This window comes from Falco punctatus, assembly GCF_963210335.1.
Source record: "Falco punctatus genome assembly, chromosome: 12".
NCBI lineage: Eukaryota > Metazoa > Chordata > Aves > Falconiformes > Falconidae > Falco > Falco punctatus.
In genome coordinates, this window is record NC_137592.1 from 25,428,949 (window position 1) to 25,450,393 (window position 21,445).

At 36.7% G+C, this 21,445-nt stretch overlaps 1 protein-coding gene across 2 annotated transcripts in view; it reads right to left on the reverse strand.

The window, feature by feature from the left end:
* Positions 1-21,445, reverse strand: part of GPATCH2 (G-patch domain containing 2) — a gene marked incomplete at its 5' end in the record, with an annotated part of 126,372 nt that overhangs the window by 39,271 nt on the left and 65,656 nt on the right. For both annotated transcript variants that reach the window (XM_080408452.1, XM_080408453.1), the window contains one exon: positions 338-402. In XM_080408452.1, the coding sequence (XP_080264578.1) occupies positions 338-402 (65 nt within the window). Of the gene's footprint in view, positions 1-337; positions 403-21,445 lie in introns of those variants that run through there.

Consider the following 21,445-nt stretch of genomic DNA (forward strand, 5'->3'; position numbering starts at 1 on the left):
TGTTTCAAGCTGTGCATGCTACATCTATTAACAGTTAGACACAGAATTGTATCCCCAAATATTTGATATCTAGCCTTAAGAAGTGTAGCATTTTAGTAAAGCATATACTTAGCAGTTTAATAAAAATAAATTTACAAAGCACTGAACTTCATGGTTCCTTAAGAAACATAAAATTAATTACAAAGGATTATAAATATTATTATTGAAGATCATTACGTAACTGAGCTGAGGCTCTCTTATCACATTTGTACAGTCGCAAAAATGTGGCCTTGGGGCAGAGGTAGTACTGTAAGGCAAACAATAATAAAAAGTTATAACTCCCATCACTGACACTCACTCATGGTGAAGAGAATCCTGGGACAAGTGAACCGTTTTCCTGCTACCGCCTGGTCCTGGAGTTATCTAATGCGAAAAAGTAGGGGGGGAGAAAGAGTTAGAATAATGAGGCAGCATACACACAGAGTGATTGTTTATGAAGAAAATTTATCAGCAATACTAAATACAAAATACAGACCGTACACTAGACACAGTAAATGCAATAAGCAATATCTGCAATTTTGAAGTAAAGTCCGAGTGCAGAAAGTGCTATACGAGATCTACCAAAATCCTTTATGTGTAATCCTGATTGGATGTCAGACATCAGACATTTACAGATGTCAGGGGCTCAAGTTACTTTTGAAAAATCCATGAAGCACTTTATCTCCAAAAAATGAAAGTTAGATGTTTTGAAAATCATATTCAACATGCTATCCTTATTTATGGATAATACAGCAATGAATGTATTAAAAAATGCTCCCCACCTTTGTATCCCAACACAAAACTTTTGAAATTCACGTTGATGTGGGATAGAAAGCAAAGATAAAATAGGCTTTACCACACTGTACTGCAGTGCTTGCCTAGTGCTTTATACGTACCAAACCCACACATAATATGCTCAATTCAAGAATGATCTTAAGAATGCAGGACAGCACATGCCCACTTCTGCACATGATGATATTCTGGTATTGCTCAAGAATGCATTCAAAGAGCTTTATTTTTTTTTTTTTGTTTTAAGAACCTGCTTAATTTTCTGCACATGTCGACAGCTAAAAGCAGAACAAGAGACCACCCTGACGAAACTCATGCTTGAAGAACCAGAGCAGAAGACAAACTTTTCCTGTTTCAAAGAATGCAAGGCCAAGTTTTCAGTTCTTTGGAGATAGTTTTATAGTCAGTAGATGACCAGAAGCAGGAATGAAGTCAGATGTTCTGCCAGTTTTGAAAGCAGACCACAAAACCTCAATGATAATACATTTATATGGTTCAGGCTTGCCAAAAATACCTAAGCAGAAGATTCACAGATAAAAGAGCCTACTCATTACTAAAACAACGCACTCATTAAAGAGTACTATCCCTATTCATCTGGTGTCACAATGGAGAAAAGCCAGGGCAGCTGGAGCTCCAAGTCTGGAAAACTCTTGAAAGCACACACACTGAATAATTTGAAAGCTCTACGTGGTTGAAGTACTTGACCAAAATCTGTTTCTTTGGCCTGAAGAATGATGTCACTAAGGGCTGAACTGAGAAACCCTAAAGCGTTGTCACTCTTCTGGCTGATGGCAGCTGAGAAGAACTGGCTATACTTTACCGCAGAAAAATGTATGCAGACATCCAAGTCCCTAGTAGAGGAAACCATGGCAGCTACGTGGGGGAACAGCACCTAGTGCTTTATCCACGTTTGGAATTCCCTGTTTTACCGGCCGTATTGAAGCCTGACAGAGCCACATGCTAAACAATAAACCAGCGACCAAACGTTACTTTTTCAATGTCATAGTTCACCTAATAATAAGGGCAAGAAATGTCAATTCACAAAGACGCAGCGAGAAATACAAACAAGTATTTTAATATGTCATTTCCAAATTTCAAGATTAATACGTAAACTGTTACTTTAACACTGTAAGTAAACATGTAGCTCGGCTCTTGAGAGTTACATCCCACATTAATCTCAAAATGAGGTTTTCATGCTATTCCAGTGGGTATCCCTGGAATATAGTAATCCATTTTCTACACTCTGGCTATAAGAAAAGCCGACTGTGCCTATGTCATGCTTTGTTAGAGGTTCATGATCACATTATCTCATGGTGGACCTGACACTTTTATTCAGTTTACAGTATGTTCAGTGTACAGGCAACTTATTTCCTTTGCCAGGGCTGCTGACAACCTTTTCCACACTATATTAATCTTGTTTACAGACTTTATCTTGGTACAAATATCAGAAAACTGAACTTTTTATCTCAGGGAGAAAATAAACAACATGTTGACAGAAGCAAAAGCTATTTTCTGGACCAAAATTGGTTGTTTACCTGTAGCCATACTTATGGAAACAAGTTTAAGCTTCCAGCTTACTCAAAATACATAATCTCAAATTTAATAAGCATGGAAATTTCAAGAAAAACCACTTGATAAATTGCCAGTTTTAAAATATATAAACTACAGAAGCATGTTTTTCCACTAATCTGTATGAGGCTATGAACTTGCTTGGAATACAGTTACAACTGATCACAAAGTACACTGCTCAGGTTTCTCTTGCACACCCCCAGACAGCTGCAGTAGTCACAAAATATTTATAAAACCAAACTCATAATGCATGCTTATAGATTCTCTGAATAAAACTGAATGCTGATTATCGTAAGATTCACAATATGTTAATGCAAATGAATTCCTATTTGCAAAACTTACCCAGGGTGTAAAAAGCCAGAGACAACCCTATTGCCCATCTTTATCTGCCAGCTCACAGTTAGAAAAATATACTCCAAAGATCTGCTGACTCGCTACAGAAGACAGCGCCAACTGCTCCAGAAAGCGGCAGCAGATTGCAAGGCACTAAAATAAAAATAAATACCCTCTCAACTGTTCAGATTCTTTATTCATGCAACCCCCCCCCCCCCCCCCAAAAAGCGTAATTATCTAGAATTGCTTTAGGTGATGAAATACCAGTGCACAAGAAGAATTCGGGGGTAAAGTAAGTACTACCTTCCCGTTTGGAAACAGCACTGAAGGTTTGCACAAGTAAGACTTGGTTGGTTTTTTTTTCCCCTCTTTTCCTTCACAGTTGAAGGTATGCTGGCACGCATGTCAGCGCACACACGTGTATCAGGGAATCTGAACTGCTGTGATGAGCGTTCAGAAATCTAACAGATCAGGCCTGTTTTAAGCTTTAAGTTCATTCATTAACATCACTCCTCTTGGTAACGGTCAATTCTTACACACTATTAAACATCTCCCTTATATATACCAAGAGTGTTAGTTTTTGACTAATTTGTATGCTAAATCAGCTGTGCGTACTTAATTTCGGAGCTGACACTGTAGAGTTAGCACTGACGGCTACGGTCCTTAATGGCTCTTAGCCACAGGGGTGAAGGTGCCCAGGACTAAGCCATCTGAGAAAAGACACTGGAATTGAAACGGGCTTGTCTTCCTTCTCGTCAGATTCTCCTTGCCTATGTCTGATGTCTTTATGTTACCGCTCCCTCTGAAAAAGAGAGGGAGGGTGCACCTTCTCTTTTTTTGTAGCAAGCACCTGAGCCATTGGCAAGTTAAAGTGCAATCTGAAAAAGCATGCTTTGATAACAACAAGTGCTGTAGACCACTTTTGCCACATACTTCGCAGGAAAAAACATGCAGCAGGTGTTTTTCTAATAATATAAATACAATAGTTTGTTTTTTTTTCCCAAATCTTTTGAAGAATAAACCTTTGGAAATAATGTCATGGCACACTATAGTTCATATAGACACAAACAGAATTCTGCCTTCAAAAGTTCATTTCTATGAGACATGAAAAGGCTTAGGAAATGCCCAAAAACCTCTTTCAAGCTTTTTAGCAGTATATTTAATAGTCTGTGTTTCTAGAACTTGTACTACCCCATAACTGAACATAACCACACTGGAACATAGGTAACTATAATATAAAAATTGGAAGTATTTCTATTTCCTCTATTTAAGAATATCAGCTTTTAAAAAGTTTACTAGATGTAGCAAATGACTAGGAATGATGTCTTAGAGGATGAAGAACAATATCAACCTTCAAAAAGTACAAAAGAACTACCACAGGTCTTCACACAGCCCAACTGAGTTGCAATCTGTCCTGTGGCTTAGTTGCATAAAGCAGAAAATAAGTAGGAGTGTAAAGGGAAACCAGGGAAACCTTTGACCCTCCTTGCTTGTCAGCTTCCTCCTGTGCAAAGTCTCCCCAGCAACACATTGCCCAAGAGATACCGTAATCTACAATTGATTTAACTGTTTTAATATGAATAAACTTTAGGGTTATCTTTGGAACTCTTTAATTTCTTCCGGCTGCAAGTCCTTTTACTATTGCTTGAGTAAGACAAGAAGGTGGTGGCTGCATACTGTTTACAGGGTCCCTGAAACACAGGTATTACAACTCAGAGAAAAAGGAATCCTGTTTTGCAAAGATTGCTTTGCCTGAGAAATTGTGACCTACACTGATAAGACACAGTAAAATAGAAAAGTATTCAAGACCAAGGAGTTTTGCATCAAAATACACAACATAGTACACTGCTGCCTGAGATACCACATACCACAAACTTCAGAAGTGATACATGGAAACACGGTGGGATTAAACAGAAAAAGGACAAGAGAGGATTTCACTCTGCAGCAACGTCGAGCACAGCAACTATTGTTAAGTGCTAATAATATAAAAAGACTATTTCATTTGGAAGGGATCTGCAATGAACATTTAGTCCAACAGCCTGTGTGATTCAGGGCTGACCAAAAGTTAAAGCATGTTATTAAGGGTGATACAGATGTACGGATGTGTTCCAAACACAGTACTTTCTTAATACTTAAAATGCATACCCAGCTATACCTCTTTTCCCTTATTTTCCCCCATGCTATCACACAATCAAGTGAACAAGTACACTTCCTCTTTATGTTTAGCTTAGGAAATAACATTTTTGAAAAAATACAGATTGTGTCCTATTCATAATTGTACCTCAGCTATGTTTTCCATTACTGAAAAAATAAATTTCTTAAATTTCAAGTGATTTTTAAATACCAAAAATGACACTTTTGTATTTTAAATTGGATTTTATGCCAAATAATCCATAGCACATGCAGCGAAAAAGACATTACCAAGCTCGTGTTTTACAGGATGCTGTTTCCTCGCTATGATTTGGTAGACTTGGCAGTGTTAGGTTTATGCTTGGACTCAATGATATTACAGGTCTTTTCCAATCTATATAATTTTGATGTGTTTAAAGAATCCACATAAATAATTATGGAAGCATTTGACTTGAATGCTTAACTTAGCCATCACAGCATGTCACATTCATACTATGCAAACGCAGTAAAACCACAGCAAAATTTTGCTGAACGCTAGTTGCACAAATGAGCTAACCACTTTTCTAAATGAAAGAATACGTTCCTTTTTCCACTCTATAAATTAACTGCTATGATCAACAACAGATTAATACATGTGAAAAGTAATTATACTAAAAAAATCTTTAAAATTTCAGAAGAAGAAAACATACTTTTTTCTGGGTTCACGTATTTGTAGTATGTTTCCCTAAAAACACTATATTGATGAATACAATTTGAAAAGTTCAGTAGCAAACCTGATTTTTTCAGGCAGCATTTTCCACAAAACAAGTTGTCCAAAACAAAGCGCAACTAAAATGATATCCTGGACGACAGGATTTTGCACTAGAAATTACAGCATCACAATGGCACTCCCATAACTCACAGTTCTGTAATTGCCAATTTATAGGAAATTAAATCAAACTGTATTAAAGGGAAGAGATAGAGAAAATTTTTTTATTTTTTCTTTATGTATTTCTTTATGTATTCTTTATGTATTTTTGCACTGATTACAAGCTATTTTTCGTAATTTCAGACATCAATTTGTTATCACTCATTTTATACCCTTCTTCACTAGAAGTATTGGGAAGCACCTACACTAAACAAAGCTCTGGATTTAAAATACATCTTTAAAAAAAACATAGATACAAATTCTTTTACTTGGAGCAAAATAAAAATCTAAGAAAATAAAACCAGCTTTCACAGTATACATTACTGAATCATTGCCATAACCCTAGCTTGACACTACCATCACATTTTTATTCCCTCTAGAAGCGCACTCTTGCTGAAGGGCCCAAACTGACCATTCCAGAGAAGCATCTCTTTAATGTACAGGTTACCTTTACACGATGCTCAGTCAAACTCTGCAAAGTCTTCATGAAGACGTGGTTCACTGGCACAATAGTTCTGTTCCAGTTTCTTGCTACTCTAATTTTAATTCTTGAAAATTGGCCCCTTACTAACACAGTGTTGCAAAAATCAATGGATCATTGCCATTCTGCTTGCAAAATATACGCAAGTGATAAGGAAGGAGCAAAACCTCGAGAAAAATAGGTCAAAAGACAAGGACTTTAATCCTAAAGCAAACACACATCTCCCTGTACATGTGTTATTGTTTTCTCTTAGTAACAACAAAGAAAAAAAGACCTACGCACCCTAGGTAAAATGTGAATCACTAAGTTTCTTGGAGTTAAAATACATGTTCCAGTTCCTCAATCTCTCCAGTGGTTTCACACACTGTTAAGAGTTTTCTCTAAATTTCCTTTCACACAACTGATCAGAATATGTTTCTCTCTTCATATATGGTTTTCAATTGAATGATTAACAGATAGAAAAAAAACCACTATCGTATCAGAGATTAAAAGGTGGAAAGTGCTACTAAACACAGCTCCTTCAGGAAAAGATGGAAAATTTTCTGACTTATAAAAGCAGAACAACGAATTTCTCTGTAAATCTTCGCTGTTACACAATTTTTCTCTGCTTTTATAGTAACATGAATTTGAAATTAAATAATTATAAATTTTAAACAAAAAAGACTTTTGTAAAGTGACTGGCCTGGGCATAAAGTTTTTTGTTTGTTTTAAAGGGTAACACTAGCAGAAAATAATACAGACTACGTTTTGTCCTAAATCTTTGTCAAAGGGACAAGCTTTTATATACTATAGAATAAGTAACACAATAAGTGTGATGATGCACTGTGATGATATACAACAGTGCATACATGCTGCCTTTAGGTATCTGATATGGTGATGCCAGAAGAGCTATTAAAGCAGAGAAAATAAGTACTTGTGTATCATGTTAAAAAAGTAAATAAATTATATGGTGTATGGAGAAAGTATCAGGTAAAATGAAACGTGTAAGTGTCCCATCTGTAAGGAGGTCAGTAGGAAAGCTGCTTTTGAGATAGTAGTATTTCATATTAAATATTAGTTATGTGGCACCATTGCCAAAACAGCAGCTCACAGCACTGCAACAAACTGGCTGATTTGTAAGTCTCAAGAGGAAATATAAACCAGATTTTATTTTGCTTTTAGTTAAACCTGGTGGTAAAAGGCAAATGTAAGATCCTCAGGATGGCATTAACACACCACACAGCACTGCCTTTTCACTTTTTATATTAGGAAAGGGAAAATCTTCCGGACAGTTAGCTGAACTGTATTAGTTATGGCAAAAAAAACCCCACAAAACAAAGGCGAAAATTTTGCTACCTCACTAGTCTGTAAATAACAATATTCAAGAAATTTTATTTAAATGCAACCAACTTTTCCTTAGTACATAGAGCTACTAATTAAATGCTGCAGGAATATACTGCGTATAAAAAAAGTCTCTATTATGATGTTTAGCTGTCTCTTTTATTCTAGGGTGAAAGCTTCACTAAGTCAACAGGATTTTGATTTCAGTAGTGCTGGGACTGTATCCTTATTAGTTAAGTATGATCTAGAATGCAGAAATAATATTTTTACTTGTAAAATTATCATCACTAAGTGAAGTTACCCACACGGCAATACAGAAAGTAGGAAGGAGCGAGGCAGCGATTAGGATACCAGCCTTGCCCTGGGAGATGCAGGTTCAACTCCTCACTCTGCTGCAGGCTTGCTGTTTTGACTTTCGGTAAGTTGTTTTCTGCAGCTCAGTTCCTCATTTGAGAAAAGCATGAAAAACAGACAAACAAGACCCTCCTGCCCTTCCCTCAGCAAAGTAATCTGTAATACTTTTCCCTTACTTCATTAAAGTAAGGTAATATAAACATAGTACAGATTGTACCAACAACAAAGGATGTCATCAAAAAACATTTTCTTTAAGACTGCTTGAGGTATACTACTGAAGGTGATTTTTATTCCTGCTGCCATGGGACTTATTACAGGAAACAGAAAAAAGTCAATATTAAATGCATTTACATACATAAGCAGAATTACTCATAACAGAACTCTGTGCGGGTACAAGTCATACTATGACAGTTCGTGGCAGCATAAGGTTTCTCAGAGCGGATTGAAAAAATCAACCCTGCACACAAACCCCCCATTTTCAAATGACTGCCCAGCTTCAGTAGCAAGCTATGAGTGGCCTCTACTGGCTGACCAAAGGCTACAGAAGTCACTAAGCTTTTGCTATGAGTAACAACCGTGGTTATCAGCTGCGTGAAGAAATGCTAACAGAACGAGCATGTTCGTCAGTGCTAAATATTTCACTTATGCTATGGCTAAAACTGACGGCAAACATGAGATGAATGATACAATAGACAGTGAGAAAACCCACGTCTAATACCGGTGATCCCAAGACCTGGCGATATCTAGACTGTAAATATGTACATGCAAAAGTCCATTTTCCAAAAGCTGATAAAGGAATTCAACAGTATATACTGTGGTAGCTCTGAAGGTGGAAACAAACCTGAAACTCAAGCAGTTTATAATTTGTTTCTACATTTTGTATGAAGACTGAATTACCTCAATTATGGTATCACTGGTTTGATTTAGACGTGCAATTAGGAAGCCTATTGCGTCATCTGAGAAGGTATGAAACCAGAGACAATGTAATTATTCTTCTCATAAATGTGCAACAAATTTGTCCTTTTTCTTATTTATAAAATTAAAACCAGTAAAATACAGAATAATAAAAAATGAAAAACCTGAAGTATGGAAGTGTATCTATTGCCACAAAGCCGATCTACAATTTCCTCAAAGTACGTAAAAAATTACATTTTTATTAAAAGAATAAACCATAATTAATTTGTTAACGCACAATAATTGTGGACAGCATAACTTGAAGAGGAGAGTAAAAGCTGTCCAAAACACGGAAAAAATACTTATTAGATTTATCATGCAGTATCTCTGTTCAAATAAAAAATGATTAGATAAACAAAATAGCACCAGTAGCAAGGAAGTAATTATTTTACTTCACCTTTCTTTGCTATAGGAAAATGTACCTGATTTGCCATTCTCTCATATTTTAATTGTACCCTATCAAGAAGGATTATTGTAAAACATAAGTGACTACTGATGCCAAAAGGTGACTGCCTTCAGAAGCAGCCGTACGGTGCTCACACCGCGCTGTACTGTGTGAGATTTCCAGCTCCTGTTCTGAATTCTGCCCCATTCCGGAGTTCTACCTCATTTCAGAATTCAGTCCCATTATCTCCACCGCTCAAAACTGTTCACAGGGTTATCTAGCTGACATAGAAGATAACCCTCCGTCTCACTAGACACCACTGGGATATGACATGCTGACCCACGGTAAGCCCTGATTATTAGCTTGAAACATACACCGTATAAATGGAGCTTCGAGCCAAATAACTTGTTAAAAAGTATTTTCATTTTACTCTTACATTAAAACTAATTTTAAACATGCTGACATCAGTTCCATTAATCTACGTAGCCATGAACATATTTAAACACGTTAATGTTAGATTGTTACTATTATCCATAACCAGATGAAAAATGCTATGACTAGAATGCAAACTGCAAGTAATGCCTTTTTCTTTTCAAAAGGGAAAGGGATTTTAGTTTAATAAATTATAACTAAATGAAAAACAAATGGCCAGCCGCTGCAATTAAAGAGAATGCCCCATTTTCTGCATTGCACTGCAGGCCACAGTGTTATCTTACTGATGGAAGGCTCACAGCCGACGGTACAGCGAGGTCCCATTCTTTCCATCCCATCTTTTCCACACCACTACGCTTCCAGCGACTGGGAGAGCAGTTTGGATTAGCAGCCCCAGACAGAGGTAGGCAGAAGCGACCTGCTCGGCTAAGTCTCCCTCTCGGCTGGGATGCTTTCCTATCATAGCACCCGCAGCTCTGCGCAGTCTTGAAGTCTTCAACCAGTCAAGTTTCATTTGCATGAAAACCTCGTTACCTTTTGCTTTTCACAGGGGCACCCAACGAGCTATATTACAGCCTGGGAAACACAAGCCAGACAGCATCTAAACTATTTTCAGGAGAATGTGACAAGAGGAAGACTAGGCACAAGGGGATGCAGATAGCAGCATACTAACAGTCTCCCACGTGAAGAAAATAACTCAGGTATCAGAAAATTTTGGTTTAAAACATTACACTTTGGTAGTATCTGGGATAAAATACCTTTTAAAATTTGTACAGTTTGACCAGTAACAGACCTTACAAAATTTACACACTTGAACTGCTAAAATAAAATTACCTTTTCCCCTTCAGGTTAGGCAACATATAAATAATTAGTGGCCACAAAACAATTTTCCTGCATTTCAAGTGAAATTCTCACCAGAAGGTGGTGAAACAGCAGGAAAAAGGCTTTAGGGGAGTTTCAGGTACAAAGCTGGCCAGTTTCACTGTTGACAGTATTGTGTACACACATGACACTTCTCATTACTTTGCGCTTGCCTGTACACACATGTACACCAGGCAAGCTTGCACGATTGGTAGATTTTAGAAATCCTTCTTTATTTCCCACTTTTTTCTCTGCAATCTGAACTTCTAGCGCATAACTATAACTATTGTTCCAAACTGTAAATGCCAGTAGAGATAAACATAAGCAAGCTGGAAGCTCAGAAACCAACTTTTCATTGGGTACTCTTAAGGTCAAGCTAAATTCAGGCTTAAGGTAACTTTTTTTTTTTTCTCCCTAAGCAAAATGATGTAGAAAAAAAGTAAGTTTTAAGATATGTTACAATAAATATATTTTTTCCTAGCAGGACATTCTCAAGCTTTTCCATCATCTTGCCTTCAAATATCAAATGTAAATAATTCATGACTTCTATTACAGAAGAAATGGAAACAAGTAGGTTCTAATAGGGAAGAAAAAAAAAAAAAGTAGGAATTCCACTCATACATTTTAAAAGAAACTGTCAAGCTTGTTAGGCTTGATGGCAGTCCCACATTGGAATATCAAACATATCAAGCACATGACATTTCAAAACTAACATAATGTAGATACTAAAGATGTATCCTACCAAAAGCTCATGAATGCATTGTGCAAAGCCACCACTAACTTTGATTGGAAGACTAAACTGCATTATCTTACTCTCAAAATCCCTCCTTATCAATAAGAGTGTTCCAAGGTTCTCTTTGTACGATATCAAGCCCTACATAATGGAAAACATCACAGTGCACTCTTAAGGGCGAGCCCATAGTTCCTTATAATAATTTACATTTGTAATGCATTAAAATGATAGCCATGCCCAAACACTATTCATAAAGGAAGGCAAAGCCTGTGGTCTAGGAGCAGAACGCAGCTTCTCTCCGCTATCCACTCCTCCAGCAAGATGAAATACCACTGCTGTGTGTTGTCCTGGCACACAACGTGCATTTCCTTGGTAGTTTTATGCTATTTTGTTCATGGGGGAAAGACCGTTCACTTTCCCCTAATGTCTCTGGCTGCATCAATTTTATTTTTTTGGCCAGATCCGCAATAGTAAGTTTTGGTCTCTATGTAACACTTTAGCTGCCTCAGGCTTCTGAAATTCCTGATAAAACCACGTATAGGCAACTTTTGGCTACCAAATGCATAACCTCTACGTATGAAGCATCGTGGTAGAGATAAAGACAAGAGGAGTAACTCGCTTGTTGGGTCCTGACTACACAGGGAATCCAGTAACGAACACTTTTCTCTCTGTTGTATTTTATGTGTTTCAGGGCACAGAGAACAACATCATTTTTTCACATGCAAAGCTGTAAAGCACATTTTGCCAGGTCCTGGAGAAGACTGACTTTCCACCCACCTTGGGTAGAGACCATACTTCACAGAATCACAGCCTGTGGCTATCAGCAACTCCTTGCAAAATGATAAGGGAATTTTAAGCAGCCCTTGAGGAGTGAGAAAGTTATTTTCCCTGTTACTAAGGGAGGAAAAAAAATCAGGAGAAGCCAAAAAGATGGTCTTTGTCACAGAGAAGATCTTGAACCAAATACTGACATTTTACGTTTATATGTATATGTTATTCCAGAAACACAGAGTTAATTTAGTCCCTAATAAAGACAAATTGCCCTAAAAGCTTACCACTTAGATGTATAAGAGCACGATGTAACTCACCAAGAAAACAGCCAAGGTGAGATGGAAGGAGAAGAGTATGGACATGGAAATACATTGCATCCAGCTATAAGTGACAGCCTTGATGCTCAAAATTTCTACATGTCCGGAAGTTTTCAGAGACTATTTCTGGGTCAATCTGATGGTCTCCAAGATGCAAACTTCACTTTCAGTCAAGGGAAGTATTTTCACTACCAGTACAAAAAGTAAGCATTCTTCTGTGGGATGCTGGAATACATATTTGATTTTAGTTTGGGAAGGAAGAGGAAAATGAGCAAAAATGAAAGCAGAAGGTACCATGTGTAGAGAATATCATAAAAGTATTTTTGTATGTGGAAAAGCACACCTTCACAGAATTCTACTGCAAGATAAAACCCAAGAATCTGCTGAAAGATAATAGTGACTATCCCTTCAAGAAATGGTGCTTGGGGAATTGTGTGAATCTCTCTGCTTTGTTCAAAGCTTGAAGACACCAGCTTAATATAAACTGACTCATCTTTTTCCCATCCCCAAGATGGTTGAGTAAACACTACCAACACAAAGCCTCGCTGAACCCACCACTTGCCATTCAAGTCGGTTGTAGTGGGATCCTGGGCACAATTTATAAAGTGAGTTATTAAGTTTGCATTTCATTTGCTGCCAATGCCTGTCTGTGATTGCTTAATAAACACAAGTTTCTGGATCAGTACCTTTTATTTAGCTGCTGAAGCAATACTATGATGATGGGCTATTCCATTTCCTACCAAACACCTAGACTTTATACTGTACCAGAATGGAGGCTGAATTAAGAGCACCCAGCATGTTATTAGGCCTGGTTTGGTTTGCAGGTAGGTTTAACACTAGAAAGTGTGGTAAGCTCCCAACTGTTAATAAGATGCTCAGATTTCTCCTAGAAAAATGAAAATTGCTGGTCAAGACAAAGCTCATTTATTTTGTTAATAACTGGATACCAACAGGGTAAATGCTGCATTCCACAAGCTTAACTGGAAACAGTGAATTTAAGAGGAGTGAGAGAAAATAAAAAACTCAAGTAATGGACACCCCCCCCAAAAAAAAAAAAAACAACCAACCACAACAAACGCCAACCAACAAACAAATAAACTCAAAACAAAAAACCCCAACAAACTGGCACACTTGTAACTTTGGTTGAATCTCTAAAGAAATTGCATTTGGTGGCAGCATTCAAGAAACCGTATATATTGGCAGAAAGCACTGTTGTGTATATCATACCCTCGATAGCATTAAATTGTGCAGGTGGCCGAGAAAAAACATTTATGGAAAGAGCCATCTGAATTTGGCATTACGACCCACAAATATTTAAGTAGCACAGAAGAAAATACATATTGAGTTATTTTAAAAAAGTAACTTTAAAAATCATAAACACATAGTGATATAGTAATTAGGAAGAATGGTGTTGGCAAGAAATTCACGTTCGCTGAAAAGGTGCTGTAAGTGCCATGAAATATCTGGGAACGTTTTCAAGTTCTTCCTGCATATAGCCACGTGCTGAGGAAAATAATCAACTGAACAAAGAATATGTACAGAAAATTCTGGAAAGTTATCAAAGCAGTTTGTATTCAAAAGCAATGATTCGGCTTACTATTAAATCAGAGGTCGTCTGTCCGATACTGCATCAAAAGATGGGAACTACTGAGGAAATGCCTGTTCCTTGGGGTGGTGGGGAAGTGGTACTAGCTGCATGGTTCAAGATGCCTTCTTGGAAAAGCAACAGACACAACAATCCTTAGGAAAAAAAGTCTTAGTAACTCTGAAATCGAGTGACACAGGCATACTTGACCTACTCCAGTTTTGTCTAGCTCATCCTTAACCTCAACTAAATCAGGTTCAAACAATATTAAGTGTCCTGAACCTTGAAAATTTCCTATTCACCCAAGCTGATACACAAAGAAATGCTGTTTTTTTTAAAGACACCATTAAAAATACTTAACTCCTTCCACACCTAAATAGTTTACCTGAATCTCTGGTGCCAGGGTAAAAGCAGCAGGTAAATTCCTATTCCCACAAGACAAACCTTTGCAGAAATATCTTTGACTTCAGTCCACTACATTTTTATTTCCTGCTTTTTCTTGCAGACCTGTGAGATCAGCTTTGAAAGTTTCTCCTCTAACAAAAGTCTTACTTTATCATAAGATACGGGGAAAGAACTATGGTTTTAATTCATTCAAAGTGAAAGCCTATCAGCTCCAGAAGTTTTCATACCAAACTACTTAAAGACAGATTTTTGTGGCTAAAATTAACAAAAGTATATTTCCCATTTGTACCGTAGCCTAAAATTTCTGAAGTTATTTCCTATCATTTTGTATGGTCCACTGTTATAGCACCATTTAACCCTGATGAACTATTCCTCTTTCCTATTGTGGGACTTTTCCACGCCCCTTGAATTCTTTGAACGGACTTCACCTTTATGGCAAGAGTTTATGGTGTGAAAAACCAGTTCTAATAAAAGGCAACATAAGCAAAGAATGCATTTCAGTGCTCTCGATTGATTCAAGAATTACATACCACTGTATTTTGTGAAACCTAAATATTGATGCAATTTCTGCCCTTTAAAAATATTTAAGGGGAATATTACCTCCAAGGTTTAGTTTTAGAAGTCAAACGATACACGTATGAACAGACAACAGCAGAGGAAAAAATCCTTGATACCTGAAAACAGATATGACATGCTTCCAGATCATCCTTAGGCAACCGGAGTATGTTTTATTCATTACACCACCAGACTTAACATTCCAAAATTTACAAGACCTAGGTAGGGGAGAAAGGCGTGGGACGACCAATGGTTTCTGTAGGTATATCTGCATTAACAGAGTTTTTCAAAAGATATTACACGCTTGTAAATTACTGCAGTTTAAAAACAGGAGCAACGTTCTAAATCCAAACATTTCAGTGCCTGTCTCCTACGTGACATCAGTCAACCACCAACGAATGCCTCCGTGGCAGAAGAACAGACCTAGTCTCCCCATGAATAACACTTTCTGCACAACGTGCCTAAGGATTCTGATCTATGGAGAAGGAATTGCCCTTTTTTTCCATTATACAAGCGGCTACCTATGATTTTGATTTCTATTATATTTATTTTTTAAACTGGGTACAATACTGTGAGAGATTTGTGACAGGGTTTCAAAATTACTACTGATGAAACCAAGTAAAATATTACAAATAAAAATCCTCAATAAAGAAACTAGAGGCTTAGGGTCGGTGTTAGCCCCTCATCGCCCCCCAGTTAAACACAACTCTGGAAAAGCAGCTCCTAGAAGTTGAAGTTTTCACAGTTCCTTGGGAATCCTCATGAAAGTAAACGACTAACAACATCTGAGCTGAAAAATCTCACCCCTAATAAAACAGAGCTCTTTCCTTCCAACTTCAGAACACATTTCTTGACATAGCAAAAACAAACTTGCAGACAATCGTGCAAATAACAAAATGTGTGGTTGACTAAAAAGATCTAGCAAAACCAAACAAAACCCCTGCTAATTCCCCCAAAGCTGCAGCCATTCATTTTAATGGAGCACTTAGGTTCTCGCTAGATGTCTAAAAGGGGAATAAATACCGGAGATGAGACAATATGCCTCACGATTGTTTTGAAAGTTTGCTGACTTCAGAATCCATAAAACTTCAGGCTGATTAGGACAGGATGTACTTACTTTGCAAGCATTAAAACAGTCCTCATCTATTATTGAATCATCACTTGAATTCAGCTCATAGAAGTGAAGATCTAGAGTTTAAAACATGAAGTTTTAAAGATGCCACACAGCAGCAGAACAATAGGATGGGTAATCTTTAAGCCCTCTGGAGATGGAAAGCCTGAGGAACCCTAAGGGTCAACATCATTTTTACTTTGTGCTATACACATCTTAAAAGCTGGATTTTTCTTAATATACACAAAATGCATTCTCACTGAGAGTATTTAGTATTTCTCAGCCGTATAACTCAGATACATAAATAAAAATGTCTCATTTGACAGTAAGCTCCCAAATCAAACATTGTTGGAGGTCTTAAACATACCTGTACACACTTCTTCAGGGCTAGAGCAAATATTAACTTTGTTTTCTGAAGTCTGCCCTGCCTGCTGACTGTTTGGAGTGACTTCAGTCCAGATTGCTGCAGCCCATGTGTCAAACAAGCCTTTTTCTGTATCAGAAATGGTATTTCATTTCCACTTGTCCCCTCTTTTTAATAGAATCATTTGGGGATATAGTTGTGACATCAGCACATTCCCGACCAAAGTGTTTCCTGATGAAACAATTCAGTATGATATATTTTCCTTAACAGGAAACTAAAAATCAAATCAATCGTTAACAAATGTACTGGGTGCATCATCACTGTAGCATTTCTGCTTGTACTAAGTTAAGGGTCAGAATGTGCCCATGTAAAGACAACAAACGTCTTGTTTTAGAGACAGCTTTGTGCACCACTGCATGGCACACTGTTTGTAGACCTGCTGTCACTACCTGACGAGCAGGTATGGACTTGCATTCACTGAATTTAATTACCTTACACTTACACTAAATATAACGTTTCTTCCAAACCAGAGTAGAAATACTTTTAAGTAGTAAATGATGTGTCTCACACATTGACACCTCAGACTAAGCCTATGAAACGGCCAAATCAGACATTTTAAAGTGTAAAAGTGCAAGTTGCACTTATTTGACAAAATCTCCTCTTTTAACATTTCACAAGAAAGCGAATGCTGCTGCAGAGACTCTGTACAGATACAGATACTGTACAGATACACTTCCAGCTCTATTAGTTCCAATTTCTTTTATTTACTTTTCTGAAGGGACTAGCCTTTCAGCTAGTATAAATATGAACACTAAATGAGCTACAATTAATTAATTGATAAACCTACCATCCTTCTCCTAGCTGAGGAGCCAGTTCTAAAATGTACACTCATAAATATTTATGTTTCCAGGACAGTAAACTTCAAATAAGCTTGAAAAAGGAAATGTTAAAATCCAGAATACCGCGTGTCTCCTTCCATATTGCTAGACTGTAACATTTGTATTTAACAGTTAATTATCTCATGGTGAGAAAAGGCTCATTGGCTTCCATTTTCAAAGCAGTTATATATATATTTAAACTATAAGCATCTTTTGGTTCTTCATCAAGAACAGACTGCTAGATATTTGAAAAGGGCAGCTGCCACATTGTTCCCTGGGTGCAACACAACGGCAGGTCAAACTTTTGTTCCTCTTGTCCTACAAACAATTTTCAAGCCCATGCTCAATAAATAAATTTGGTCTCAGCACTCCCAATCAGGGCTGCACAATCCCCTCAGTAGCAGACCTATGATAAATGGACTTATTTTCCCAAATCAAACACTTGAATTTAAATTCAGATGAGTTAATGCAAAGGTCAACATTGTAATCAGTTCTTTTGATCTTTATAGAATTTCTAGAGTAATACATAATAAATCTGAAACAAGGCAATTTGCAGCTCTGTATGTGTGGCTGGTAATAAAAATCTTAACGATTAGAGCCTTTATGTACTTAGGGAACGTTTTATAGTAATAGCTATAGTGAGAGCCTCAATGCATGGGGAATGATGGCAATAGATAACACTGAAAGACATGATTGCTTGATTCTTTATATAGTTTATACAGTATGTATAGATTATACATTATAAATTAAAGCACAATGTATCTGAAGAGTCTCCCAATGTTTTTCTAATATTGTATTCTGGATTTGTATCCTCCACAAAATATGGCCTTGATAAAAACATGTGAAATTAATCTCGTATTTTGAGAATTTTATTGTTTCACATACTAGTATGTTACTTCAGCTAAGAAAAGAACAAATGAAAATGTTTTGCACAAGTGTGTGTGTCTTGATGTCTTTTTGATAGAGGAAGATTCATTTTCTTGGAAGTATATATTTAGAAGTACATTATGTCACATCTCCCATGCACAAATAAAAGGTTATTAGACAAAATTTATTCCAATTAAAACCAGAAACATGTACTAGGAGTAGATTTCAATGTCACCAGTTATATGAGGAAATTCTTAAAATCAAAAGGGTAAAACCTGATCTTTTTTAAATAATCCCTTAATTTTAAAGTTTTCTTGATAATAATCATAGAACTACCTAATCACTAAAAGCTGTAAAAACATCTTCCTTTGCAATACTGATAAAATGAGACATTTAAGAACTGGTGTCAGAGTACACCTTCCATAAACATGCAATTATGTAGTAGAGTGAATACAGGCTATAGTTTAGGAACTGCAGAAAGATTACTTCTTCAGGAAAACCAAGACTAAGTAACTGTCAGCAATGACTGCGCAGGAAGGACCAAGAGTTCATCCACGGAAACAGTGACTGAGGATCCCACTATCAGGGCAGATCAGTTGTCCACATCTATTCCGTGAAGTTGAGATATACAAAAAATTGATCGCTTGTTTACTTTTCCTATTCAAAAGTCTCCTGTTCTCACAGAACACATACACGATCTCCAGCAAAAACAGAATTATTCTTAATCTCACTCCAAATTCATTTAGGTGTTAATTATACAACTACCATCACACAGAAGCATTACTGACATTAAACTGCGTTCATGAAAAACCAGTAAGGCTTATTGCTGGGTTTTGGGTGCAAAACACCATCTCTTTCTAATAAACACAGTACACGACAGTGATCCTCTTGGCATGCTTGGAAGAACATCTTAAGCCTCATCAACCGAGATAACACAACTGTTTTAAGGTGAATACAGTTGCTGCATCATAGAGGGGTTATGAAGTACATCTAAGCCTATAGAATTCTCTAAAGAATCTGACTTGATACTGCATGACAGGTCTATTAAAAGTTATCATTAGTCAAAAATCAATACACCACCTAGTATATATATAATGGATTAAAATCACAGCTGATCATCTTCAGCAATAATTACATATGGGGAATCTTCTTCCAATAGACATATTCCTAGAGGCACTCCACAGGAGTCTGACAGAGATACTAAACAGCAAAAAGTTAAGAATGCAAAATTGGTAAAAAAACCCCCAGTAGGTAAGAGCAGCTGGCATGCAGGCAATGTAAAAGAAAGATGCTATCGTGGCAAGTATAGACAGATCAGCTTTCACAGCTCAAGCTGTCCTTTTGAAAGCGGCTGCTGGGTTTTGGTGACTCAATTATTCCATTAAACTCCCATCTCCCCTCCTTGGAAAATACTGGTTTATCAAAACTCTGTTCCAGGGGATGGACTGACATTTGTAAAACTGTCACAGTGAAAGCTTTCTCCAGTCTTTCACTGCCATTTCTTATAAAAACCAGAGGAAACCATGTGCTACAAAACAACCAGTAATGTCACGAAGTGGACACCTTCTGGGAACACATCACCTGAACAGTGGTGATAAGATATGAGGAACCAAAGTCCTAACTCACAGATCGTACTGGTGGCTTAGTATGAACAAGACAGAGGAAAAGCATGACATACAGGACTTCAAAGAGAGTAAGTTACTACAAAGAAAAGCACATAAATTCTCACCTATGATTATTACAGTAATAAGGTCAAGACTGCAAGAAGGTGGATTTAGACCAAAAACAATTTTCCTAGGATAAGATCATGGACCGCTGGAGCAAAACGCATCGGGTGGCCCAAGGATGGGGATTCTTCGGCTTTATAGAAAAACACCCAAGAAGCGACCTTGTGGTTTTGAAACAGAAGGCAAGTGACAATACAAGCAAGTATGACTGAAGACCACATCCTCATACTGGAGGAACTGCCTTTGCTTTTGGTGTTGAAGTGACAGTTTGACTGCATCCATATTAAAGATACCTGAAGAACCACAAGGCAGCACGATGAAATTGTCATCTTAGTACCTTGTATACAGAGCTACATGGCACAAGAAAAAAAAAAACAACTAACAACAAACTCATATAAATTTCCCAAAAGCAAGGTGAGAATCTTAAAACACATTTTTTAAGTCAGATACCTTGCTGTACTGGATTGTTGGCTACAAAAATAGATCTGGAAGGATCTTAAAGAAAAGCACCTTAAGTCTGAAAAAATTGGGAAAGGGAAGGCAGTGGAAGCATGATACTGCAAAGGCATTTGGCTACAAAAACAATCTTCCTAACCACATTCTAGATGGATATAAACAGGCAAGAACGATTATGTCAAGGCTAGACAAGAAACTGTAACTGAAAATACAGAAAGATGGGAGCCTGAGCAAAAGATTAAAACTGTGTAGAAAAGACAGAAAAAAAAAAAAAGGCTGTTTCTTAGCAAGACAGCCAAATAACACGATTTAGAACGAAAGCTAAGGCAAACTGACACACACTATTGACTGATATGACAAAGGCTGGGAGCATTCTCCACACTGATTAAATAAGGGAGTGCCATATATATTTAAAAAAAAAAAAAAAAGAAAAAAGAAAAAAAGAAAAAAAAAAAGATAGCCCAGATGGGATACTGGAATATTAGAGGTGAGAGTGAAGGACTGTGTGATGTGGGGATAAAGAGAAGTTATGGATAATGTCTGGTTATAAAAACTTGTTTTATTTGTGCTTTGCTATAACAATTAAATATTTTTTATTATTTATTATTTTAATATACTTTTATTTATAATCTTATATATTTATATATTAATTTATTTATAATTTTATAAAATTTATAAAAATTTATAAAAAGTAATAAAAATAAATTTATATATTTATTATTATAAAAAATACTGTATACCACATTCTTTCTACTATTCCATCTGCTGGTATATACCAATTTTGTCTTTAGCTATACCATAATGAATATTTCTCTCAGTAAACCATTTTCTTATTTCTGTTCAAACCAAGACCGCCACAATAGTATACCATCATTTTCCTGGTAAATACATGTGTTTTAAACAAAACTATGTTTGTAAAATGCTAGCTACAAACTTGCTTTCAGCTGGCAGATTAGAGCTACCCCCCACCCCCCTCCCAATATGCAACTATAATTTAGTAATTAAACATTTTGGGACTATAATTAGTGCAAATACATATAACTTGATAAGGAGGAAATATAATAATTAAGATGTGCAATTATACAATTATCATGTGTAATTACACAGGCTTTCTAGAAACTTTGCTTGAAATGATGAAAGACC